Source organism: Lampetra planeri, unplaced genomic scaffold, assembly GCF_965212315.1.
Source record: "Lampetra planeri unplaced genomic scaffold, kcLamPlan1.2.h2 scaffold_341, whole genome shotgun sequence".
Taxonomy (NCBI): Eukaryota; Metazoa; Chordata; class Hyperoartia; order Petromyzontiformes; family Petromyzontidae; genus Lampetra; species Lampetra planeri.
The window spans coordinates 17,986-39,667 of record NW_027615164.1 but is presented as its reverse complement, the minus strand read 5'-3'; the positions used below and the strand labels follow the sequence as shown (position 1 = coordinate 39,667).

The 21,682-nt window shown below is 50.7% G+C and overlaps 1 protein-coding gene across 1 annotated transcript; it reads left to right on the top strand.

The window, feature by feature from the left end:
• Positions 1-1,121: 1,121 nt before the first annotated feature.
• On the top strand, positions 1,122-19,177 carry SCG5 (secretogranin V). Its single transcript, XM_078623598.1, has 6 exons — positions 1,122-1,179; positions 3,917-4,168; positions 8,087-8,239; positions 16,721-16,812; positions 17,623-17,670; positions 18,556-19,177. The coding sequence occupies exons 1-6, from the start codon at positions 1,176-1,178 to the stop codon at positions 18,871-18,873; spliced, it is 867 nt and encodes a 288-aa protein (XP_078479724.1). The 5' UTR covers positions 1,122-1,175; the 3' UTR covers positions 18,874-19,177.
• Positions 19,178-21,682: the final 2,505 nt, after the last annotated feature.

The following is a 21,682-nucleotide window of genomic DNA, read 5'->3' as shown; positions in this document are numbered from 1 at the left end:
TACTGGTAAAATCACGGAGAAAGAGAAAATGAGAAATTAAATAATAGCATACTGGTAAAGTCACATAGAAAGGGAAAATGAGAAATTAAATAATAGCATACTGGTAAAATCACGTAGCGAAGTAAAATGATGAATTTAATAATAGCATACTGGTAAAGTTGCGTAGAAAGGGAAAATAAGAAATTAAATAATAGCATACTGGTAAAATCACGTAGAAAAGTAAAATGATGAATGTAATAATAGCATACTGGTAAAGTTGCGTAGAAAGGGAAAATAAGAAATTAAATAATAGCATACTGGTAAAGTCACATAGAAAAAAAAATAAGATATTAAATACTAGCATACGACGTTTCGATTGTAACACAAGCAATCATCATCAGGTACCAATGAAAGAGAAAACAAAACCTAGTAAACTTAGAAATATAACGTAATACAACACAGAGAGTCGGCTAACATAACAGTCAACACCCTACCTGGTTGATTAACGTTCTTCCAAAGATATCACTGGTCAACACACTTTTTCTGGCATGAGGTATTCTACCGGTTTTAAGGTAATTTTGGGGTGCTGATTCCAAATCTGGCATCAGTTTTTGTCTATCACATCAGGTTTTTGAGATATCAAATATTGCATTTTCAATAAAAACTGCAGAAAAAATATTAAATAAATATGGAAATCTACATAAAATGATATTATTAACACACTTTCCTAAAAATACAGCACCATATTTTAACACTAAAGCAGTCACTGACTCGCAACGACTTGCAATCATAAGTGACAGAGTTAATTTCGGGTAAAATCAATGAAAATGGGGCATGCCGATAGCATAAAAATGAGCAAATCTGAGATCAGATATGGAATCAGCACCCTGAAATTAGTCTAAAACAGCTGCAAAAGTCCAGGCCAGAAAAAAATGGGTTTTTTTTGTTGACCAGTGCTATACAATCATTTAATTTCTTATTGTCTCTTGGGGGGCATGAGGTGGCGCGATGACGTCACGCGTAACAATAGAGACGTCACGCGTAACAATAGAGACGCACTTCCGGCGACCATTGAGGAAGTAAATAAATAATGAAAAGCGCCGCAGCGCCGAGTGCGCATGCGCGCGCCACGTCCACGTCGGACTCGGTGCGCGCATGCGCAGTGCGGGGCAAAATTCAGCACCAGAGACAGCAACATGGGTAATGGTGGTGATGGTGGTGGTGATGGTGGTGATGGTGGTGATGAGGGTGGTTATGGTGGTGATGATGATGGTGGTGGTGATGGTGGTGATGATGATGGTGGTGATGGTGGTGATGATGGTGGTGGTGATGGTGGTGATGATGGTGGTGGTGATGGTGGTGATGATGGTGGTGGTGATGATGATGATGATGGTGGTGATGGTGGTGGTGGTGGTGATGATGGTGGTAATGGTGGTGATGATGGTGGTGGTGATGATGGTGATGGTGGTGGTGATGATGGTGGTGATGATGGTGATGGTGGTGGTGGTGGTGGTTGTGGTGGTGGTGATGGTGATGATGGTGGTGGTGATGGTGGTGGTAATGATGGTGATGGTGGTGATGGTGATGGTGGTGATGGTGGTGATGGTGGTGATGGTGGTGGTGGTGATGGTGATGGTGGTGATGGTGGTGATGGTGGTGGTGATGGTGGTGATGGTGGTGGTGATGGTGGTGATGGTGGTGGTGGTGATAATCGTGGTGATGGTGATGACGGTGGTGATGGTTGTGATGGTGATGATATTGGTGATGGTGGTGATAATCGTGGTGATGATGACAGTGATGATGGTGGTTATGGTGGTGGTGGTGATGATGATGGTGATGACGGTGGTGACAGTGGTCGTGATGGTGGTGATGATAATGGTGATAATGCTGATAATGGCGATTATGATGGTGAAGATGATTAGAGTAATGACGGTGGAGATGGTTGTCATGGTGATGATATTGGTGATGGTGGTGATAATCGTGGTGATGATGACAGTGGTGATGGTGGTTATGGTGGTGGTGGTGGTGATGATGATGGTGATGACGGTGGTGACAGTGGTCGTGATGGTGGTGATGATAATGGTGATAATGCTGATAATGGCGATTATGATGGTGAAGATGATTAGAGTAATGACGGTGGAGATGGTTGTCATGGTGATGATATTGGTGATGGTGGTGATGATGGTGAAGGTGGTGATCGCAGTGGTGGTGATGATGATGATGATAATAATAATGATGGTGATATGGGGAGCGGTGGTGTAGCCGTTAACATTACGCTGCGCTACGAACCCGGCGACCCGAGTTCGATTCCCGCCCACGGCCACCAACACCCAGTGATGGATTATCTTATCCGGTCTTGGGCGTCCCCTAGGTGGACTCAGCCTCAAATGAGTTAGCTGGTGTAGCGGTGGCGATGGTGGTGGTGTGTAGTAAACATCGCGACTGGGGGAGACAAAGGCGGTCGGACGTGGTGTTGGCCACCCACCCCTTCGTGTGCCGTTCCGGCCTTCATAGGCATTGCTGCTCGCTACCAACAGCACTTGCCCCAACAGTCTGTTAAAGGCTATACGGGGGATCTTTGTAGTTGATGGTGATGATTGCGGTGTGGATGCTGCTGATGGTGCTTCTAAGCTCATGCGTTCGGGTCTCGTGTTAATTACGCGGGGATTTGTTCTGCCCTAATTCCTTAATCGCTTAAGATTGTCAAAACAAGCTGCGTGAGTCTGTGTCTGTGTCAAAAACACACGGCCTCACACAGACACAGAGACACACAGACTCGCACAGAGACACGCAGACCCACGCAGAGACACACAGACTCACAGAGAGACACAAACGCACACAGACACAGAAACACACAGACTCGCACAGAGACGATCAGACTCACACAGACTCACACAGAGACCCATCGACTCACACAGACTCACACAGGGACACAGACTCACACAGCGACACAAACTCACAGAGAGATACACAGACTCACACAGAGATACACAGACTCACACAGAGACACACAGAGAGACACAGACTCACACAGAGGGACACAGACTCACACAGGGACACAGACTCACACAGAGACACACAAATGATTGACGGACGTTATAATGATAAATAATTATACTGTTCATGGTTATTAAAATATAAAAAATGGCTCCCTCTCTCTCTCCCTATTTCTCCCCCCCCCCCCTCTCTTCTCTCCCCCCCCTCTCTTCCATCTCTTCCCCCTCTCTCCCCTCCCCCCTCCCTCTCTCCCCCCCTCTCTTCCCCCCCCCTCCCCCCTCTCTCCCCCCCTCTCTTCCATCTCCCCCCTCTCTTCCCCCCCCCTCTCTTCCATCTCCCCCCCTCTCTTCTACCCCCCCCCCCTCTCTTCTCCCCCCCCCCCCTCTCTCCCCCCTTTCTTCCCCCCTCTCCCCTCCCCCCCCTCTCTCCCCCCCTTTCTTCCCCCCCTCTCCTCTCTCCCCCCCTCTCTTCTCCCCCCCTCCCTCCCCCCTCTCCCCTCCCCCCTCCCTCTCTCCCCCCTCTCCCCCCCCCTCTCTTCTCCCCCCTCTATTCTACCCCCCCTATCCTCTCTCCCACCCCCCTCTCTTCCATCTCCCCCCTCTCTTCTACCCCCTCCCTCTCTTCTATCTCCCCCCCCCCTCTCTTCTCCCCCCTCTCCCCCCTCCCTCTCTTCTCCCCCCTCCCTCTCTTCTACCCCCCCCCCCACTCTTCCATCCCCCCCCCTCTTCCATCTCCCTCCTCCCTCTCTTCTACCCCCCGTCTCTTCCATCTCCCCCCCCCTATCTTCTCCCCCCCTCTCTTCAACCCCCCCCTAATCCTCTCCCACCCCCCTCTCTTTCATCTCCCCCCCTCTCTTCTCCTCCCTCCCTCTCTTCTATCTCCCCCCCCCCCCCCTGCCTCTCTCCCATCTCTCTAAACTTGACCCCCCCCTGCACGACAGCCGTGTCTCTCCAAACCTGCCTGCGCCTCCTCGGCCTCCTCCTGGCTCTGAGCTGCCTGGCGTGGGCCGTGCCCAGAGGCGTCCACTCATCATCATCAGCAGCATCATCATCATCAGCGGCATCATCATCATCAGCAGGCCAGCAGCTGCTGCTCCGCGCCTTGCTGCTCGCTGAGCTGGGCCAGGCGAGGCCCAGAGTGGAATACCCCGCGCTGCAGCCAGGTCTCATCACGGGACCCCAGCACATCCAGGGTAACGTGGAGTGGGCGACGCGGAGTCGATGGTGCAGTGTTGAGTCTATGGTGCAGTGTTGAGTCTATGGTGTGATGTTGAGTCTATGGTGCAATGTTGAGTCTATGGGTAATGTTGAGTCTATGGTGCAGTGTTGAGTCCATGGTGCAGTGTTCAGTCTATGGTGTGTGTTGAGTCTATGGTGCAGTGTTGAGTCTATGGTGCAGTGTTGAGTCTATGGTGCAGTGTTGAGTCTATGGTGCAGTGTTGAGTCTATGGTGCAGTGTTGAGTCTATGGTGCAGTGTTGAGTCTATGGTGCAGTGTTGAGTCTATGGTGCAGTGTTGAGTCGATGGTGCAATGTTGAGTCTATGGTGCAGTGTTGAGTCTATGGTGCAGTGTTGAGTCTATGGTGCAGTGTTGAGTCGATGGTGCAATGTTGAGTCTATGGTGCAGTGTTGAGTCTATGGTGCAGTGTTGAGTCTATGGTGCAGTGTTGAGTCTATGGTGCAGTGTTGAGTCGATGGTGCAATGTTGAGTCTATGGTGCAGTGTTGAGTCTATGGTGCAAGTGTTGAGTCTATGGGTAGTGTTGAGTCTATGGTGCAGTGTTGAGTCTATGGTGCAGTGTTGAGTCTATGGTGCAGTGTTGAGTCTATGGTGCAGTGTTGAGTCTATGGTGCAGTGTTGAGTCTATGGTGCAGTGTTGAGTCTATGGTGCAGTGTTGAGTCTATGGTGTAGTGTTGAGTCTATGGGCAGTGTTGAGTCTATGGTGCAGTGTTGAGTCTATGGTGCAGTGTTGAGTCTATGGTGCAGTGTTGAGTCTATGGTGCAGTGTTGAGTCTATGGTGCAGTGTTGAGTCTATGGGCAGTGTTGAGTCTCTGGGTAATGTTGAGTCAATGGTGCAGTGTTGAGTCTATGGGTAGTGTTGAGTCTATGGTGCAGTGTTGAGTCTATGGTGCAGTGTTGAGTCTATGGTGCAGTGTTGAGTCAATGGGTAATGCTGAGCATATGGGTAATGTTGAGTCTATGGTGTAATGTTGAGTCTATGGTGCAGTGTTGAGTCTATGGTGTAATGTTGAGCCTATGGGTAATGTTGAGTCTATGGTGTAATGTTGAGTCTATGGTGTAATGTGTGAGTCTATGGGTAATGCTGAGTCTATGGTGCAGTGCTGAGGAGTCTCTGGGCATTGTTGAGTCTATGGTGCAGTGTTGAGTCTATGGTGCAGTGTTGAGTCTATGGTGCAGTGTTCAGTCTATGGTATAGTGTTGAGTCTATGGGTAATGTTGAGTCTATGGTGCAGTGTTGAGTCTATGGTGCAGTGTTGAGTCTATGGTGCAGTGTTGAGTCTATGGTGCAGTGCTGAGTCTATGGTGTAGTGTTGAGTCGATGGTGCAGTGTTGAATCTATGGTGCAGTGTTGAGTCTATGGTGCAGTGTTGAGTCTATGGTGTAGTGTTGAGTCTGTGGTGCAGTGTTGAATCTATGGTGCAGTGTTGAGTCTATGATGCAGTGTTGAGTCTATGGGCAGTGTTGAGTCTATGGGCAGTGTTGAATATCTGGGTAATGTTGACTTTATGGTGCAGTGTTGAGTCTATGGGTAATGTTGAGTCTATGGCGCATTGCTGAGTCTATGGGGTGTGTTGAGTCTATGGTGCAGTGTTGAGTCTATGGGGCAGTGCTGAGTCTATCGTGCAGTGTTGAGTCTATGGTGCAGTGTTGAGTCTATGATGCAGTGTTGAGTCTATGGTGCAGTGTTGAGTCTATGGTGCAGTGTTGAGTCTATGGTGCAGTGTTGAGTCTATGGTGCAGTGTTGAGTCTATGGTGTAGTGTTGAGTCTATGGGCAGTGTTGAGTCTATGGTGCAGTGTTGAGTCTATGGTGCAGTGTTGAGTCTATGGTGCAGTGTTGAGTCTATGGTGCAGTGTTGAGTCTATGGTGCAGTGTTGAGTCTATGGGCAGTGTTGAGTCTCTGGGTAATGTTGAGTCTATGGTGCAGTGTTGAGTCTATGGGAATTGTGTTAAGTCTATGGTGCAGTGTTGAGTCTATGGTGCAGTGTTGAGTCTATGGTGCAGTGTTGAGTCTATGGTGGAGTGTTGAGTCTATGGTGCAGTGTTGAGTCTATGGGCAGTGTTGAGTCTCTGGGTAATGTTGAGTCTATGGTGCAGTGTTGAGTCTATGGGTAGTGTTGAGTCTATGGTGCAGTGTTGAGTCTATGGTGCAGTGTTTAGTCTATGGTGCAGTGTTGAGTCAATGGGTAATGCTGAGCATATGGGTAATGTTGAGTCTATGGTGTAATGTTGAGTCTATGGTGCAGTGTTGAGTCTATGGTGTAATGTTGAGCCTATGGGTAATGTTGAGTCTATGGTGTAATGTTGAGTCTATGGTGTAATGTGTGAGTCTATGGGTAATGCTGAGTCTATGGTGCAGCGCTGAGGAGTCTCTGGGCATTGTTGAGTCTATGGTGCAGTGTTGAGTCTATGGTGCAGTGTTGAGTCTATGGTGCAGTGTTCAGTCTATGGGATAGTGTTGAGTCTATGGGTAATGTTGAGTCTATGGTGCAGTGTTGAGTCTATGGTGCAGTGTTGAGTCTATGGTGCAGTGTTGAGTCTATGGTGCAGTGCTGAGTCTATGGTGTAGTGTTGAGTCGATGGTGCAGTGTTGAATCTATGGTGCAGTGTTGAGTCTATGGTGCAGTGTTGAGTCTATGGTGTAGTGTTGAGTCTGTGGTGCAGTGTTGAATCTATGGTGCAGTGTTGAGTCTATGGGCAGTGTTGAGTCTATGGGTAGTGTTGAATATCTGGGTAATGTTGACTTTATGGTGCAGTGTTGAGTCTATGGGTAATGTTGAGTCTATGGCGCATTGCTGAGTCTATGGGGTGTGTTGAGTCTATGGTGCAGTGTTGAGTCTATGGGGCAGTGCTGAGTCTATGGTGCAGTGTTGAGTCTATAGGCAGTGTTGAGTCTATGGTGCAGTGTTGAGTCTATGGTGCAGTGTTGAGTCTATGGTGCAGTGCTGAGTCTATGGTTCAGTGTTGAGTCTATGGTGCAGTGCTGAGTCTATGGTGCAGTGCTGAGTCTATGGTTCAGTGTTGAGTCTATGGTGCAGTGCTGAGTCTATGGTGCAGTGTTGAGTCTATGGTGCAGTGTTGAGTCTATGGTGCAGTGCTGAGTCTATGGTTCAGTGTTGAGTCTATAGGCAGTGTTGAGTCTATGGTGCAGTGTTGAGTCTATGGTGCAGTATTGAGTCTATGGGGCAGTGCTGAGTCTATGGTGCAGTGTTGAGTCTATGGTGCAGTGCTGAGTCTATGGTTCAGTGTTGAGTCTATAGGCAGTGTTGAGTATATGGTGCAGTGTTGAGTCTATGGTGCAGTGTTGAGTCTATGGTGCAGTGTTGAGTCTATGGGGCAGTGCTGAGTCTATCGTGCAGTGTTGAGTCTATGGTTCAGTGCTGAGTCTATGGGGCAGTGTTGAGTCTATGGTGCAGTGTTGAGTCTATGGTGCAGTGTTGAGTCTATGGTGCAGTGTTGAGTCTATGGGCAGTGTTGAGTCTATGGTGCAGTGTTGAGTCTATGGTGCAGTGTTGAGTCTATGGTGCAGTCTTGAGTCTATGGTGTAATGCTGAGTCTATGGTGCAGTGTTGAGTCTATGGTGCAGTGTTGAGTCTATGGGTAATGCTGAGTCTATGGTGCAGTGTTGAGTCTATGGTGTAATGTTGAGTCTATGGTGTAATGTTGAGTCTATGGTGCAGTGTTGAGTCTATGGTGTAATGTTGAGTCTATGGTGTAATGTTGAGTCTATGGTGCAGTGTTGAGTCTATGGTGTAATGTTGAGTCTATGGGTAATGTTGAGTCTATGGTGCAGTGTTGAGTCCATGGTGTAATGTTGAGTCTATGGTGCAGTGTTGAGGAGTCTCTGGGCCGTGTGCCGTGGTCCAGGTGGCGCCTACGAGGGGCTCCAGCATCTGGGTCCCCTGGGCGACATCAGCAACGTGGTGACGGCTCTGGGCGGAGACGCGGGGGGAGGCAGAGAGAGCCACGGAGCCCAGCGATACCCGGAGCCACCCAACCCATGCTCTCGCGGCCTCTCCGGTAACCTCCACGTTACCATGGCCGGGATCAGCATCGATACGGGACCTTTCTTGTTGTTACCAGTGTAATATGAGGATATATCCGGCTCACTGACGTATCACAACTCGTCATGGTGATTGGCTCTGCCGGTCCTGGTTTACAGCCAATGGGGGGAAGCCTGGGGGCATGGCCCTGACGTGATGGAGAGGTGACAGCTGTAAGGATTGGTTCTGCTGGCTTTGGCCTCAGCCAATGGGGAGATGAGTCAGGGGCGTGGTCCCGGGAGCTGACGAGGGAGCCTGGAAGATTCGATGCAGGCTAACGAGGATTGGCTGAAGCATACCACGTGACCCGGGTATTAAATAGGGTGGAAATGAACGACACGTGGTCAGAACGGGAACGAACAGAGGAAGGGGGCCACGCGGTACACCAGCCTCAAAGTGTAGTGAGTCCAACCGAGTCGCAGACATTATTCTTCAGAGGCAACACATTTATTCGCAGCACGTTTATACAAAGGGGTAACTGCCCCTTTACCAGATACAGCCTCGGGTGTTGACCACCCAGCTAACTACACCATACGGAGAAATTACAGCTACGAAGGGTCGGACCCTCACTCGGGTGTCCGGCCACGTGTTGTTAGCCTCTTCAGACGTAGAGCTTCCAGCTTGTAGACGTGGAGCTTCCAGCTTGTAGACGTGGAGCTTCCAGCTTGTAGACGTGGAGCTTCCAGCTTGTAGACGTGGAGCTTCCAGCTTGTAGACGTGGAGCTTCCAGCTTGTAGACGTGGAGCTTCCGGCTTGTAGACGTGGAGCTTCCAGCTTGTAGACGTGGAGTTTCCAGCTTCTAGACGTGGAGCTTCCAGCTTGTAGACGTGGAGCTTCCAGCTTGTAGACGTGGAGCTTCCAGCTTGTAGACGTGGAGCTTCCGGCTTGTAGACGTGGAGCTTCCAGCTTGTAGACGTGGAGCTTCCAGCTTCTAGACGTGGAGCTTCCAGCTTGTAGACGTGGAGCTTCCAGCTTGTAGATGCTGAGCTTCCAGCTTGTAGATGCTGAGCTTCCAGCTTGTAGACGTGGAGCTTCCAGCTTGTAGATGCTGAGCTTCCAGCTTGTAGACGGGGAGCTTCCAGCTTGTAGACGTGGAGCTTCCGGCTTGTAGACGTGGAGCTTCCAGCTTGTAGACGTGGAGCTTCCAGCTTCTAGACGTGGAGCTTCCAGCTTGTAGACGTGGAGCTTCCAGCTTGTAGATGCTGAGCTTCCAGCTTGTAGACGCGAAGCTTCCAGCTTGTAGACGTGGAGCTTCCAGCTTGTAGATGCTGAGCTTTCAGCTTGTAGACGTGGAGCTTCCAGCTTGTAGACGTGGAGCTTCCGGCTTGTAGACGTGGAGCTTCCAGCTTGTAGACGTGGAGCTTCCAGCTTCTAGACGTGGAGCTTCCAGCTTGTAGACGTGGAGCTTCCAGCTTGTAGATGCTGAGCTTCCAGCTTGTAGACGCGGAGCTTCCAGCTTGTAGACGTGGAGCTTCCAGCTTGTAGATGCTGAGCTTCCAGCTTGTAGACGTGGAGCTTCCAGCTTGTAGATGCTGAGCTTCCGGCTTGTAGACGTGGAGCTTCCAGCTTGTAGACGTGGAGCTTCCAGCTTCTAGACGTGGAGCTTCCAGCTTGTAGACGTGGAGCTTCCAGCTTGTAGATGCTGAGCTTCCAGCTTGTAGACGCGGAGCTTACAGCTTGTAGACGTGGAGCTTCCAGCTTGTAGATGCTGAGCTTCCAGCTTGTAGACGTGGAGCTTCCAGCTTGTAGACGTGGAGCTTCCGGCTTGTAGACGTGGAGCTTCCAGCTTGTAGACGTGGAGCTTCCAGCTTCTAGACGTGGAGCTTCCAGCTTGTAGATGCTGAGCTTCCAGCTTGTAGACGCGGAGCTTCCAGCTTGTAGACGTGGAGCTTCCAGCTTGTAGATGCTGAGCTTCCAGCTTGTAGACGCGGAGCTTCCAGCTTGTAGACGTGGAGCTTCCAGCTTGTAGATGCTGAGCTTCCAGCTTGTAGACGGGGAGCTTCCAGCTTGTAGACGTGGAGCTTCCAGCTTGTAGACGTGGAGCTTCCAGCTTATAGACGTGGAGCTTCCAGCTTATAAACGTGGAGCTTCCAGCTTGTAGACGTGGAGCTTCCAGCTTATAGACGTGGAGCTTCCAGCTTGTAGACGTGGAGCTTCCAGCTTGTAGACGTGGAGCTTCCAGCTTGTAGACGTGGAGCTTCCAGCATATAGACGTGGAGCTTCCAGCTTATAGACGTGGAGCTTCCAGCTTGTAGACGTGGAGCTTCCAGCTTATAGACGTGGAGCTTCCAGCTTGTAGACGTGGAGCTTCCAGCTTGTAGACGTGGAGCTTCCAGCTTGTAGACGTGGAGCTTCCAGCTTATAGACGTGGAGCTTCCAGCTTATAGACGTGGAGCTTCCAGCTTGTAGACGTGGAGCTTCCAGCTTGTAGACGTGGAGCTTCCAGCTTATAGACGTGGAGCTTCCAGCTTGTAGACGTGGAGCTTCCAGCTTGTAGACGTGTAGCTTCCAGCTTGTAGACGTGGAGCTTCCAGCTTGTAGACGTGGAGCTTCCAGCTTGTAGACGTGGAGCTTCCAGCTTGTAGATGTTGAGCTTCCAGCTTGTAGACGTGGAGCTTCCAGCTTGTAGACGTGGAGCTTCCAGCTTGTAGACGTGGAGCTTCCAGCTTCTAGATGTGGAGCTTCCAGCTTGTAGATGTAGAGCTTCCAGCTTGTAGACGTGGAGCTTCCAGCTTGTAGACGTGGAGCTTCCAGCTTGTAGATGTAGAGCTTCCAGCTTGTAGACGTGGAGCTTCCAGCTTGTAGACGTGGAGCTTCCAGCTTGTAGACGTGGAGCTTCCAGCTTCTAGATGTGGAGCTTCCAGCTTCTAGACGTGGAGCTTCCAGCTTGTAGACGTGGAGCTTCCAGCTTGTAGACGTGGAGCTTCCAGCTTGTAGACGTGGAGCTTCCAGCTTGTAGATGTGGAGCTTCCAGCTTGTAGACGTGGAGCTTCCAGCTTGTAGACGTGGAGCTTCCAGCTTCTAGATGTGGAGCTTCCAGCTTGTAGACGTGGAGCTTCCAGCTTGTAGACGTGGAGCTTCCAGCTTGTAGACGTGGAGCTTCCAGCTTGCAGACGTGGAGCTTCCAGCTTGCAGACGTGGAGCTTCCAGCTTGTAGACGTGGAGCTTCCAGCTTGTAGACGTGGAGCTTCCAGCTTGTAGATGTTGAGCTTCCAGCTGGAAGACGTGGAGCTTCCAGCTTGTAGACGTGGAGCTTCCAGCTGGTAGACGTGGAGCGTCCAGCTTGCAGACGTGGAGCTTCCAGCTTGCAGACGTGGAGCTTCCAGCTGGAAGACGTGGAGCTTCCAGCTGGTAGACGTGGAGCTTCCAGCTTGCAGACGTGGAGCGTCCAGCTTGCAGACGTGGAGCTTCCAGCTGGTAGACGTGGAGCTTCCAGCTTGTAGACGTGGAGCTTCCAGCTTGCAGACGTGGAGCGTCCAGCTTGCAGACGTGGAGCTTCCAGCTGGAAGACGTGGAGCTTCCAGCTTGCAGACGTGGAACTTCCAGCTTGCAGACGTGGAGCTTCCAGCTTGCAGACGTGGAGCTTCCAGCTGGAAGACGTGGAGCTTCCAGCTTGTAGACGTGGAGCTTCCGGCTTGTAGATGTTGAGCTTCCAGCTGGTAGACGTGGAGCTTCCAGCTTGTAGATGTTGAGCTTCCAGCTGGAAGACGTGGAGCTTCCAGCTTGTAGATGTTGAGCTTCCAGCTTATAGACGTGGAGCTTCCAGCTTGTAGACATGGAGCTTCCAGCTTGTAGACGTGGAGCTTCCAGCTTATAGACGTGGAGCTTCCAGCTTGTAGACGTGGAGCTTCCAGCTTGTAGACGTGGAGCTTCCAGCTTGTAGACGTGGAGCTTCCAGCTTGTAGACGTGGAGCTTCCAGCTTGTAGACGTGGAGCTTCCAGCTTGTAGATGTTGAGCTTCCAGCTTGTAGACGTGGAGCTTCCAGCTTGTAGACGTGGAGCTTCCAGCTTGTAGACGTGGAGCTTCCAGCTTCTAGATGTGGAGCTTCCAGCTTGTAGATGTAGAGCTTCCAGCTTGTAGACGTGGAGCTTCCAGCTTGTAGGCGTGGAGCTTCCAGCTTGTAGATGTAGAGCTTCCAGCTTGTAGACGTGGAGCTTCCAGCTTGTAGACGTGGAGCTTCCAGCTTGTAGACGTGGAGCTTCCAGCTTCTAGATGTGGAGCTTCCAGCTTCTAGACGTGGAGCTTCCAGCTTGTAGACGTGGAGCTTCCAGCTTGTAGACGTGGAGCTTCCAGCTTGTAGACGTGGAGCTTCCAGCTTGTAGATGTGGAGCTTCCAGCTTGTAGACGTGGAGCTTCCAGCTTGTAGACGTGGAGCTTCCAGCTTCTAGATGTGGAGCTTCCAGCTTGTAGACGTGGAGCTTCCAGCTTGTAGACGTGGAGCTTCCAGCTTGTAGACGTGGAGCTTCCAGCTTGTAGACATGGAGCTTCCAGCTTGTAGACGTGGAGCTTCCAGCTTGTAGACGTGGAGCTTCCAGCTTGTAGACGTGGAGCTTCCAGCTTGTAGATGTGGAGCTTCCCGCTTGTACACGTGGAGCTTCCAGCTTGTAGACGTGGAGCGTCCAGCTTGCAGACGTGGAGCTTCCAGCTTGCAGACGTGGAGCTTCCAGCTTGTAGACGTGGAGCTTCCAGCTTGTAGACGTGGAGCTTCCAGCTTGTAGATGTTGAGCTTCCAGCTGGAAGACGTGGAGCTTCCAGCTTGTAGACGTGGAGCTTCCAGCTGGTAGACGTGGAGCGTCCAGCTTGCAGACGTGGAGCGTCCAGCTTGCAGACGTGGAGCTTCCAGCTTGCAGACGTGGAGCTTCCAGCTGGAAGACGTGGAGCTTCCAGCTGGTAGACGTGGAGCTTCCAGCTTGCAGACGTGGAGCGTCCAGCTTGCAGACGTGGAGCTTCCAGCTGGTAGACGTGGAGCTTCCAGCTTGTAGACGTGGAGCTTCCAGCTTGCAGACGTGGAGCATCCAGCTTGCAGACGTGGAGCTTCCAGCTGGAAGACGTGGAGCTTCCAGCTTGCAGACGTGGAGCTTCCAGCTTGCAGACGTGGAGCTTCCAGCTTGCAGACGTGGAGCTTCCAGCTGGAAGACGTGGAGCTTCCAGCTTGTAGACGTGGAGCTTCCGGCTTGTAGATGTTGAGCTTCCAGCTGGTAGACGTGGCGCTTCCAGCTTGTAGATGTTGAGCTTCCAGATGGAAGACGTGGAGCTTCCAGCTTGTAGATGTTGAGCTTCCAGCTTGTAGATGTTGAGCTTCCAGCTTGTAGATGTTGAGCTTCCAGCTGGAAGACGTGGAGCTTCCGGCTTGTAGATGTTGAGCTTCCAGCTTGTAGATGTTGAGCTTCCAGCTGGAAGACGTGGAGCTTCCAGCTGGAAGACGTGGAGCTTCCAGCTTGTAGACGTGGAGCTTCCAGCTTGTAGACGTGGAGCTTCCAGCTGGTAGACGTGGAGCGTCCAGCTTGTAGACGTGGAGCTTCCAGCTGGTAGACGTGGAGCTTCCAGCTTGTAGACGTGGAGCTTCCAGCTTGTAGACGTGGAGCTTCCAGCTTGTAGATGTTGAGCTTCCAGCTGGTAGACGTGGAGCTTCCAGCTTGTAGACGTGGAGCTTCCAGCTGGTAGACGTGGAGCGTCCAGCTTGCAGACGTGGAGCGTCCAGCTTGCAGACGTGGAGCTTCCAGCTTGCAGACGTGGAGCTTCCAGCTTGCAGACGTGGAGCGTCCAGCTTGCAGACGTGGAGCTTCCAGCTGGTAGACGTGGAGCTTCCAGCTTGTAGACGTGGAGCGTCCAGCTTGCAGACGTGGAGCTTCCAGCTTGCAGACGTGGAGCTTCCAGCTTGTAGACGTGGAGCTTCCAGCTTGTAGACGTGGAGCTTCCAGCTTGTAGACGTGGAGCTTCCAGCTTGTAGACGTGGAGCTTCCAGCTTGTAGACGTGGAGCTTCCGGCTTGTAGACGTGGAGCTTCCAACTTGTAGACGTGGAGCTTCCAGCTTGTAGACGTGGAGCTTCCAGCTTGTAGACGTGGAGCTTCCAGCTTGTAGACGTGGAGCTTCCGGCTTGTAGACGTGGAGCTTCCAACTTGTAGACGTGGAGCTTCCAGCTTGTAGACGTGGAGCTTCCAGCTTGTAGACGTTGAGCTTCCAGCTTGTAGACGTGGAGCTTCCAGCTTGTAGACGTGGAGCTTCCAGCTTGTAGACGTTGAGCTTCCAGCTTGTAGACGTGGAGCTTCCAGCTTGTAGACGTGGAGCTTCCAGCTTGTAGACGTGGAGCTTCCAGCTTGTAGATGTAGAGCTTCCAGCTTGTAGACGTGCAGCTTCCAGCTTGTAGACGTGGAGCTTCCAACTTGTAGACGTGGAGCTTCCAGCTTGTAGACGTTGAGCTTCCAGCTTGTAGACGTGGAGCTTCCAGCTTGTAGACGTGGAGCTTCCAACTTGTAGACGCGGAGCTTCCAGCTTGTAGACGTGGAGCTTCCAGCTTGTAGACGTGGAGCTTCCAGCTTGTAGACGTGGAGCTTCCAGCTTGTAGACGTGGAGCTTCCAGCTTGTAGACGTGGAGCTTCCGGCTTGTAGACGTGGAGCTTCCAGCTGGGTTCTTTCGGTCAAGTTATTTTCTTTCTTCGTGACTTTACCGAAAGGACCAGAGGGTAACAATGTAACTGTCGTGTTATGTGGCATTGTTTTTGAAAGTGATTGTTCTATACTTTTTTTTTATTTAAAGCTTTCGTGACTGCATGGACTCATATTCTTGGTTCTTTCGGTAAATTCACGTAGAAGGGAAATAAGAAAATTATAAAAAATAAAACATAATAAGATAAAATTCTCACGACGTTTTGGGCACAACGCAAGCAGCCGTCCTCAGGTGAAGAAACAGGGCTGTCGGAAAGACCAGCGTCGTAATGAACACTGCCAAGCTTGGCAGTGTATTTTTAAGCTGGGTGGGAGGAGCAGAGAGCCTTGACAAAGGAGTTTACATATCAACAGAGGAATTTAGCATATTGATGACAAATGCAGATATGTGATTGGTCTATACCAGAGACGAAAGTCATCTTTGGAGCCGAGTCTCAATGCCCGTGTCAGACCAGAGAATGCCAAAAGGCGAAACAGCACAAGGACAAGGCCACACGTATCAGAGCATTCATATCTCGGGCTGAGCAGCTACAAAATGGGACCTTAATGCCAGTATCAAAGTCTGAAAATATAGGAATGTTTTGCCCTTCCTGGCAATAAAGCAGGAGGTTGTGTTAACATGTTCAAACACCAAACAGAAACCCTTTGACAAGGAATAAAGTTGCCGCATTAATCACACGCGATAGTCGTCGTGAACATGCAAACACAAAACGCTCCGATAATATTGTAACGCATTGTCCTTTGAATCTAATTGGCCTGCACCAGAGACGGCAGCTTTCTTTATGGCCCAGTCTCACCACCAGTGTCAGACCGGAGAACAGCGCCAAAAGGCGAACAGCACAGGGACGATGCCACACGTATCGGAGCATTTCAAAGCTCAGGTTGAGCGGCTACATCAAGCGGCCTTTCTTGCCACAATCAAAATATCAGAATAAGTTTGACCCTTTCTGGCGATAGAACAGTTTGTGTCAACTTCTTGGTTCTTTCGGTAAAGTCACGTAGAATGGAAATGTTTTTTTTCCCCATTCTACGTGACTTTACCGAAAGAACCAAGAAGATGAATCCCTGCAGTCACGACAGCTTTAAATCGAAGTTTGTGTCAAGTTGCTTAAACACCAAACGGAAACCTTTTTTGCGAGGAATCAATTCACTGCATTAACCACGCACGGCACTTGTTGTGGTGAACATGCAAACAAAAACTCTTGCTCTGGTAGTAATATTGTAACGCATTGCCTTTGAAAACTGATTGGCCTACAACAGAGACGGCAGTTTTATTCATGGCCCAGTCTCACCACCATTGTCAGACCAGAGAACAGCACCAAGAGGCAGACAGCACAAAGACAATGCCACTAAACTCTTTGGTTCTTTCGGTAAAGTTACGTAGGTAGCAAAATAAAATTAAAAATAATATATATACAATGTCACACGTATCAGAGCATTTATAGCTCGGGTGAGCAGCAACATCATATGACCTTTTTGCCAGCATCAAAGTGTAATGTTGCTGATGATGCTGCTACTGATGATGATGCTGATGCTGCTGCTGCTGCTGATGATGCTGTGTGATGCTGCTGATGATGCTGATGATGCTGTTGCTGATTATACTGTTAATGATGCTGTTGCTGATGATGCTGCTGCTGATTGATGATGATGATGCTGCTGCTGTTGATGCTCCTGCTGTTGATGATGCTGCTGCTGATGATGCTGTTGCTAATGATGCTGATGCTGATTATACTGTTGCTGATGATGCTGTTGCTGATTGATGATGTTGCTGCTGATGCTGCTGTGTGTAGCCTCTGACGGGTGTATCGAGCGGATGCCGGACACAGCTGCCTTTAGCCGCGACTATCAGAACAGAGCGGCCATCGTGAACTCTCACTCACAGGTGAGTTTCTGTGTGTCTCTGTGTCTCTGTGTGAGTCTCTGTGTGAGTCTCTGTGTGAGTCTCTGTGTGAGTCTGTGTGTCTCTGTGTGAGAGTCTGTGTCTGTGTGTGTCTCTGTGTGTGTCTCTGTGTGAGTCTCTGTGTGAGTCTCTGTGTGAGTCTGTGTGTCTCTGTGTGAGAGTCTGTGTCTGTGTGTGTCTGTGTGTGTCTCTCTGTGTGAGTCTCTGTGTGAGTCTGTGTGAGTCTCTGTGTGAGTCTGTGTGAGTCTCTGTGTGAGTCTTTGTGTGTCTGTGTGTGAGTCTATGTGTCTCTGTGTGAGTCTTTGTGTGTCTCTGTGTGAGTCTATATGTCTGTGGGAGTCTGTGTGTCTCTGTGTGAGTCTGTGTGTCTCTGTGTGTCTCTGTGTGAGTCTGTGTGTCTCTGTGTGAGTCTGTATATCTCTGTGTAAGTATGTGTGTCTCTGTGTGAGTCTGTGTGTCTCTGTGTGAGTCTGTGTGTCAGTCTGTGTGAGTCTGTATGTGTGTCAGTATGTGTGTCTGTGTGACTCTGTGACTCTGTGTGTCTGTGTGTCTCTTTGTGAGTCTGTGCGAGTCTGGGTGTCTAAGTGTGAGTCTGTACGTCTCTGTGTGAGTCTGTATGTCTCTGTGTGAGTCTGTGTGTCTCTGTGTGTCTCTGTGTGAGTCTGTATGTCAGTCTGTGTGTCAGTCTGTGTGTCAGTATGTGTGTCAGTATGTGCGTCGGTGTGACTCTGTGGGTCTGTGTTGAGTTTTTGTGGCACCATCATTGTGATCCCTCTGATTTTCCCCTTTTAGGTTCTGAAGAGGAATGACCCTTCCTCTGAGCTATTCCTGGAAGAGAGGGTAAGACACTAACACTACCCCTCACATTAACACTACCATTAACACTACCCCTAACATTGACTCTAGCCCTAAAACTGACCCTACCCCTAAAGCTGCCCTAGACATAGTACACTCACTCAATCTCTTAATCACTCACTCACCCACTCACTCACCGACTCACACACTCACTCACCCATTCACCCACTCACTCATTCACTCTCTTCCTCACACACTCACCCATTTACCCACTCACTCACCCACTCACACACTCACTCAACCATTCACTCTCTTACTCACATACTCACCCATTTACCCACTCACTCACCCATTCACACACTCACTCACCCACTCACACACTCACTCAACCATTCACTCTCTTACTCACACACTCACCCATTTACCCACTCACTCACCCATTCACCCACTCCCTCACCCACTCATTCTTACTCACACACTCACTCACCCACTCTCTTACTTACTCACTCACCCACCCATTCACCCCCTCGCTGACACTCACCCACTTACTCACCCACTCACTCTCTTACTCACACACTCACCCATTTGCCCACTCACTCACACACTCACTCACCCACTCACTCACCCACTCACTCATAGACTCACTCATCCACTTTATCACCCACTCACTCTTACTCACACACCCACCCATTCACCCCCTCACTCATACTCACACACTCACTCATCTCACGCTCTTACTCACTCACCCACTCACACACTCACCCACCCATTCACCCACTCACTCACCCACTCACTCACCCACTCACTCACCCACTAACTCACCCACTCACTCACTCACCCACTCACTCACCCACTCACTCACTCAGCTACTCACTCAGCCACTCAACCTCACCCTGTGTCTCATTCTCACCCGGTCTCTCTCTGTGGCAGATGCTTCTCAACCCCTATCTGTCCGGGCAGAAGCTGGACAATGTGGTGGCCAAGAAGTCAGTGCCAGATTTCGCCGATGATTTGGATGAGTTTGATGTTGGTGGTGATGATGGTGGTGATGATGGTGGTGATGACGATGGTGGAGATGGTGGTGGTGGTGGTGATGATCGTGGTGATGGTGATGATCGTGGTGATGGTGATGATGATGGTGATGATGCTGATAATGCTGGTGGTGATGATGGTGGTAATGCTGGTGGTGATGATGGTGGTGATGATGATGATGACGATGGTGGTGATGACGGTGGTAATGAGATGTGATTTGGATGGAGACAGTGGAGATGGTGGTGGGAATGAGAGTGGAGGTGGTGATGGTGTTGATGGTATTTTGGTTGTTGTGTATTTACGCGTACAAACAAACAAACACAGACACACACACAGGGACCCATACACACAGACACACACACAGACACACACAGAGACAAAGACACACATACACACAGAGACAAATACACACGCACAAAGATCCCCCCGTATAGCTTTAACATACTGTTGGGGCAAGCGCTGTTAGCGGCTAGCACCTAAGATATACACACAAATATACATACATTCTCACACACACGGACATAAAGACATATAGAGAAGTACACATGCAAACACACACAGACACACACACAAGGACACACACACGGTCACACACAAAGACACACACACGGTCACACACGGACATAAAAACATACAGAAGTACACATAAAAAAAGACAAAGACATAAATACACAGACACGTACACATACAAGGACACACACACGGACACACACAAGGACACACACACGGACACACACAGACACACACAGACACGTACACACACAAGGACACACGCAAGAACACACACACACGGACACAAAACAGACACACACACAAGGACACACACACAGACACACACACAAGGACACACACACAGACACACACAGACACACACACAGGACACACACACATACGCACATTTTGCCAAGATGATTATGAAACAGTTGTTCACTTTGGACACATCTCTCTCACCTGGCGATGGCTCAGTGTAGCTGACACGGCCATCTTGAACCCCACTGACACGGCCATCTTGAACCCCACCGACACGGCCATCTTGAACCCCACTGACACGGCCATCTTGAACCCCACCGACACGGCCATCTTGAACCCCACCGACACGGCCATCTTGAACCCCACCGTCACGGCCATCTTGAACCCCACCGACACGGCCATCTTGAACTCCACCGACACTGCCATCTTGATCCCCACCGTCACGGCCATCTTGAACCCCACCGACACGGCCATCTTGAACCTCACCGACACGGCCATCTTGAACCCCACCGACACGGCCATCTTGAACCCCACCGACACGGCCATCTTGATCCCCACCGACACGGCCATCTTGAACCCCACCGACACGGCCATCTTGAACCCCACCGACACGGCCATCTTGAACCCCACCGACACGGCCATCTTGAACCCCACCGACACGGCCATCTTGAACCCCACCGACACGGCCATCTTGAACCCCACCGACACGGCCATCTTGAACCCCACCGACACGGCCATCTTGAACCCCACCGACACGGCCATCTTGAACCCCACCGACACCGCCATCTTGAAACTCACCGTCACGGCCATCTTGAAACTCACCGTCACGGCCATCTTGAACCCCACCGACACGGCCATCTTGAACCCCACCGACACCGCCATCTTGAAACTCACCGTCACGGCCATCTTGAAACTCACCGTCACGGCCATCTTGAACCTGTGAGAGAGAGAGAAGGACACACCTGTAATTGTCTATGAGTCCGTCTCTGTATTTGTTCGTGCTGAATAAACGGATTGTGCTCTGCAGGTCGTGCGAGTGAGGTCGTTTTGCAGCAGCAGCAGCAGCATCACCACCACCAGCAGCATTAGTGGCATCATAGTCATCAGCATCGTCATCAGCAGCATTATCCTCTTTGGTTCTTTTGGTAAAGTCACGTAGGTATAAAATAAAACAAACTTTTTCATTTAAAAATTTTTAAATCAAAAATAATCAAAAAAATAATTAATTCACGAGGTTTCGGAAGCAACACAAGCTTCCGCCATCAGGTGGGAAACCCACAGCAAGAAATACAATTATTGTGGTGGACAATTTTATAAAAAAGTTTTTTTTTAATTTTATTTTCTACCTTGGTGACTTTACTGAAAGCACCAAAGAGTATGGATCCCCGCAGTCACGAAAACTTAAGATCTAAACTAGCATCATTAGCATCATTATCAGCATCAGCAGCATCAGCAGCATCATTAGCATCAGCATCATTAACATCATCATTATCAGCATAATTAGCATCATCAGCATCATTTACATCATCATCAGCATCATTAGCATCATCATCACCAACAGCATCAGCAGCATCATCAATCACCAGCAGCATCAACATCAGCAGCAGCATCATCATCACCAACAGCACCATCAACATTATCAACATCATCAACATCAGCACCACGGTCCGTGCACGCAGAGTGAATGCAGTCTCGGAAGAGGGCGTGGGAAGGTGCCCCCCACACTTGACCTCACACCACCCCCACACCACCCCCACACCACACCATCCTCACACCACACCACCCCACACACCACCCCCACACCACCCTACCCCCACCCCACCACCCCACACCACCACCCCCACACCATCCCACACCACACCCACACCAAACCACCCCACACCACCCCCACACCACCCCACCCACCCCTACACCACCACCCCACACCTCCACCCCGCACCACCCCACACCACACCACCCCCACACCAAACCACCCTACACCACCACCCCACACCACCCCACCCGCACACCACCACCCCACACCTCCACCACACACCACCACCCCACACCACACCACCCGCACACCACCACCCCCATACCACCCTCACACCACCACCCCCACCCCACCCCCCACACCACCCCACACACCACCCCACACACCACCCCACACACCACCCCACACCACCCCCCACCACCCCCACACCCCACACCACCCCACACACCACCCCACACACCACCCCAAACACTACCCCACACACCACCCCACACACCACCCCACACACCACCCCACACACCA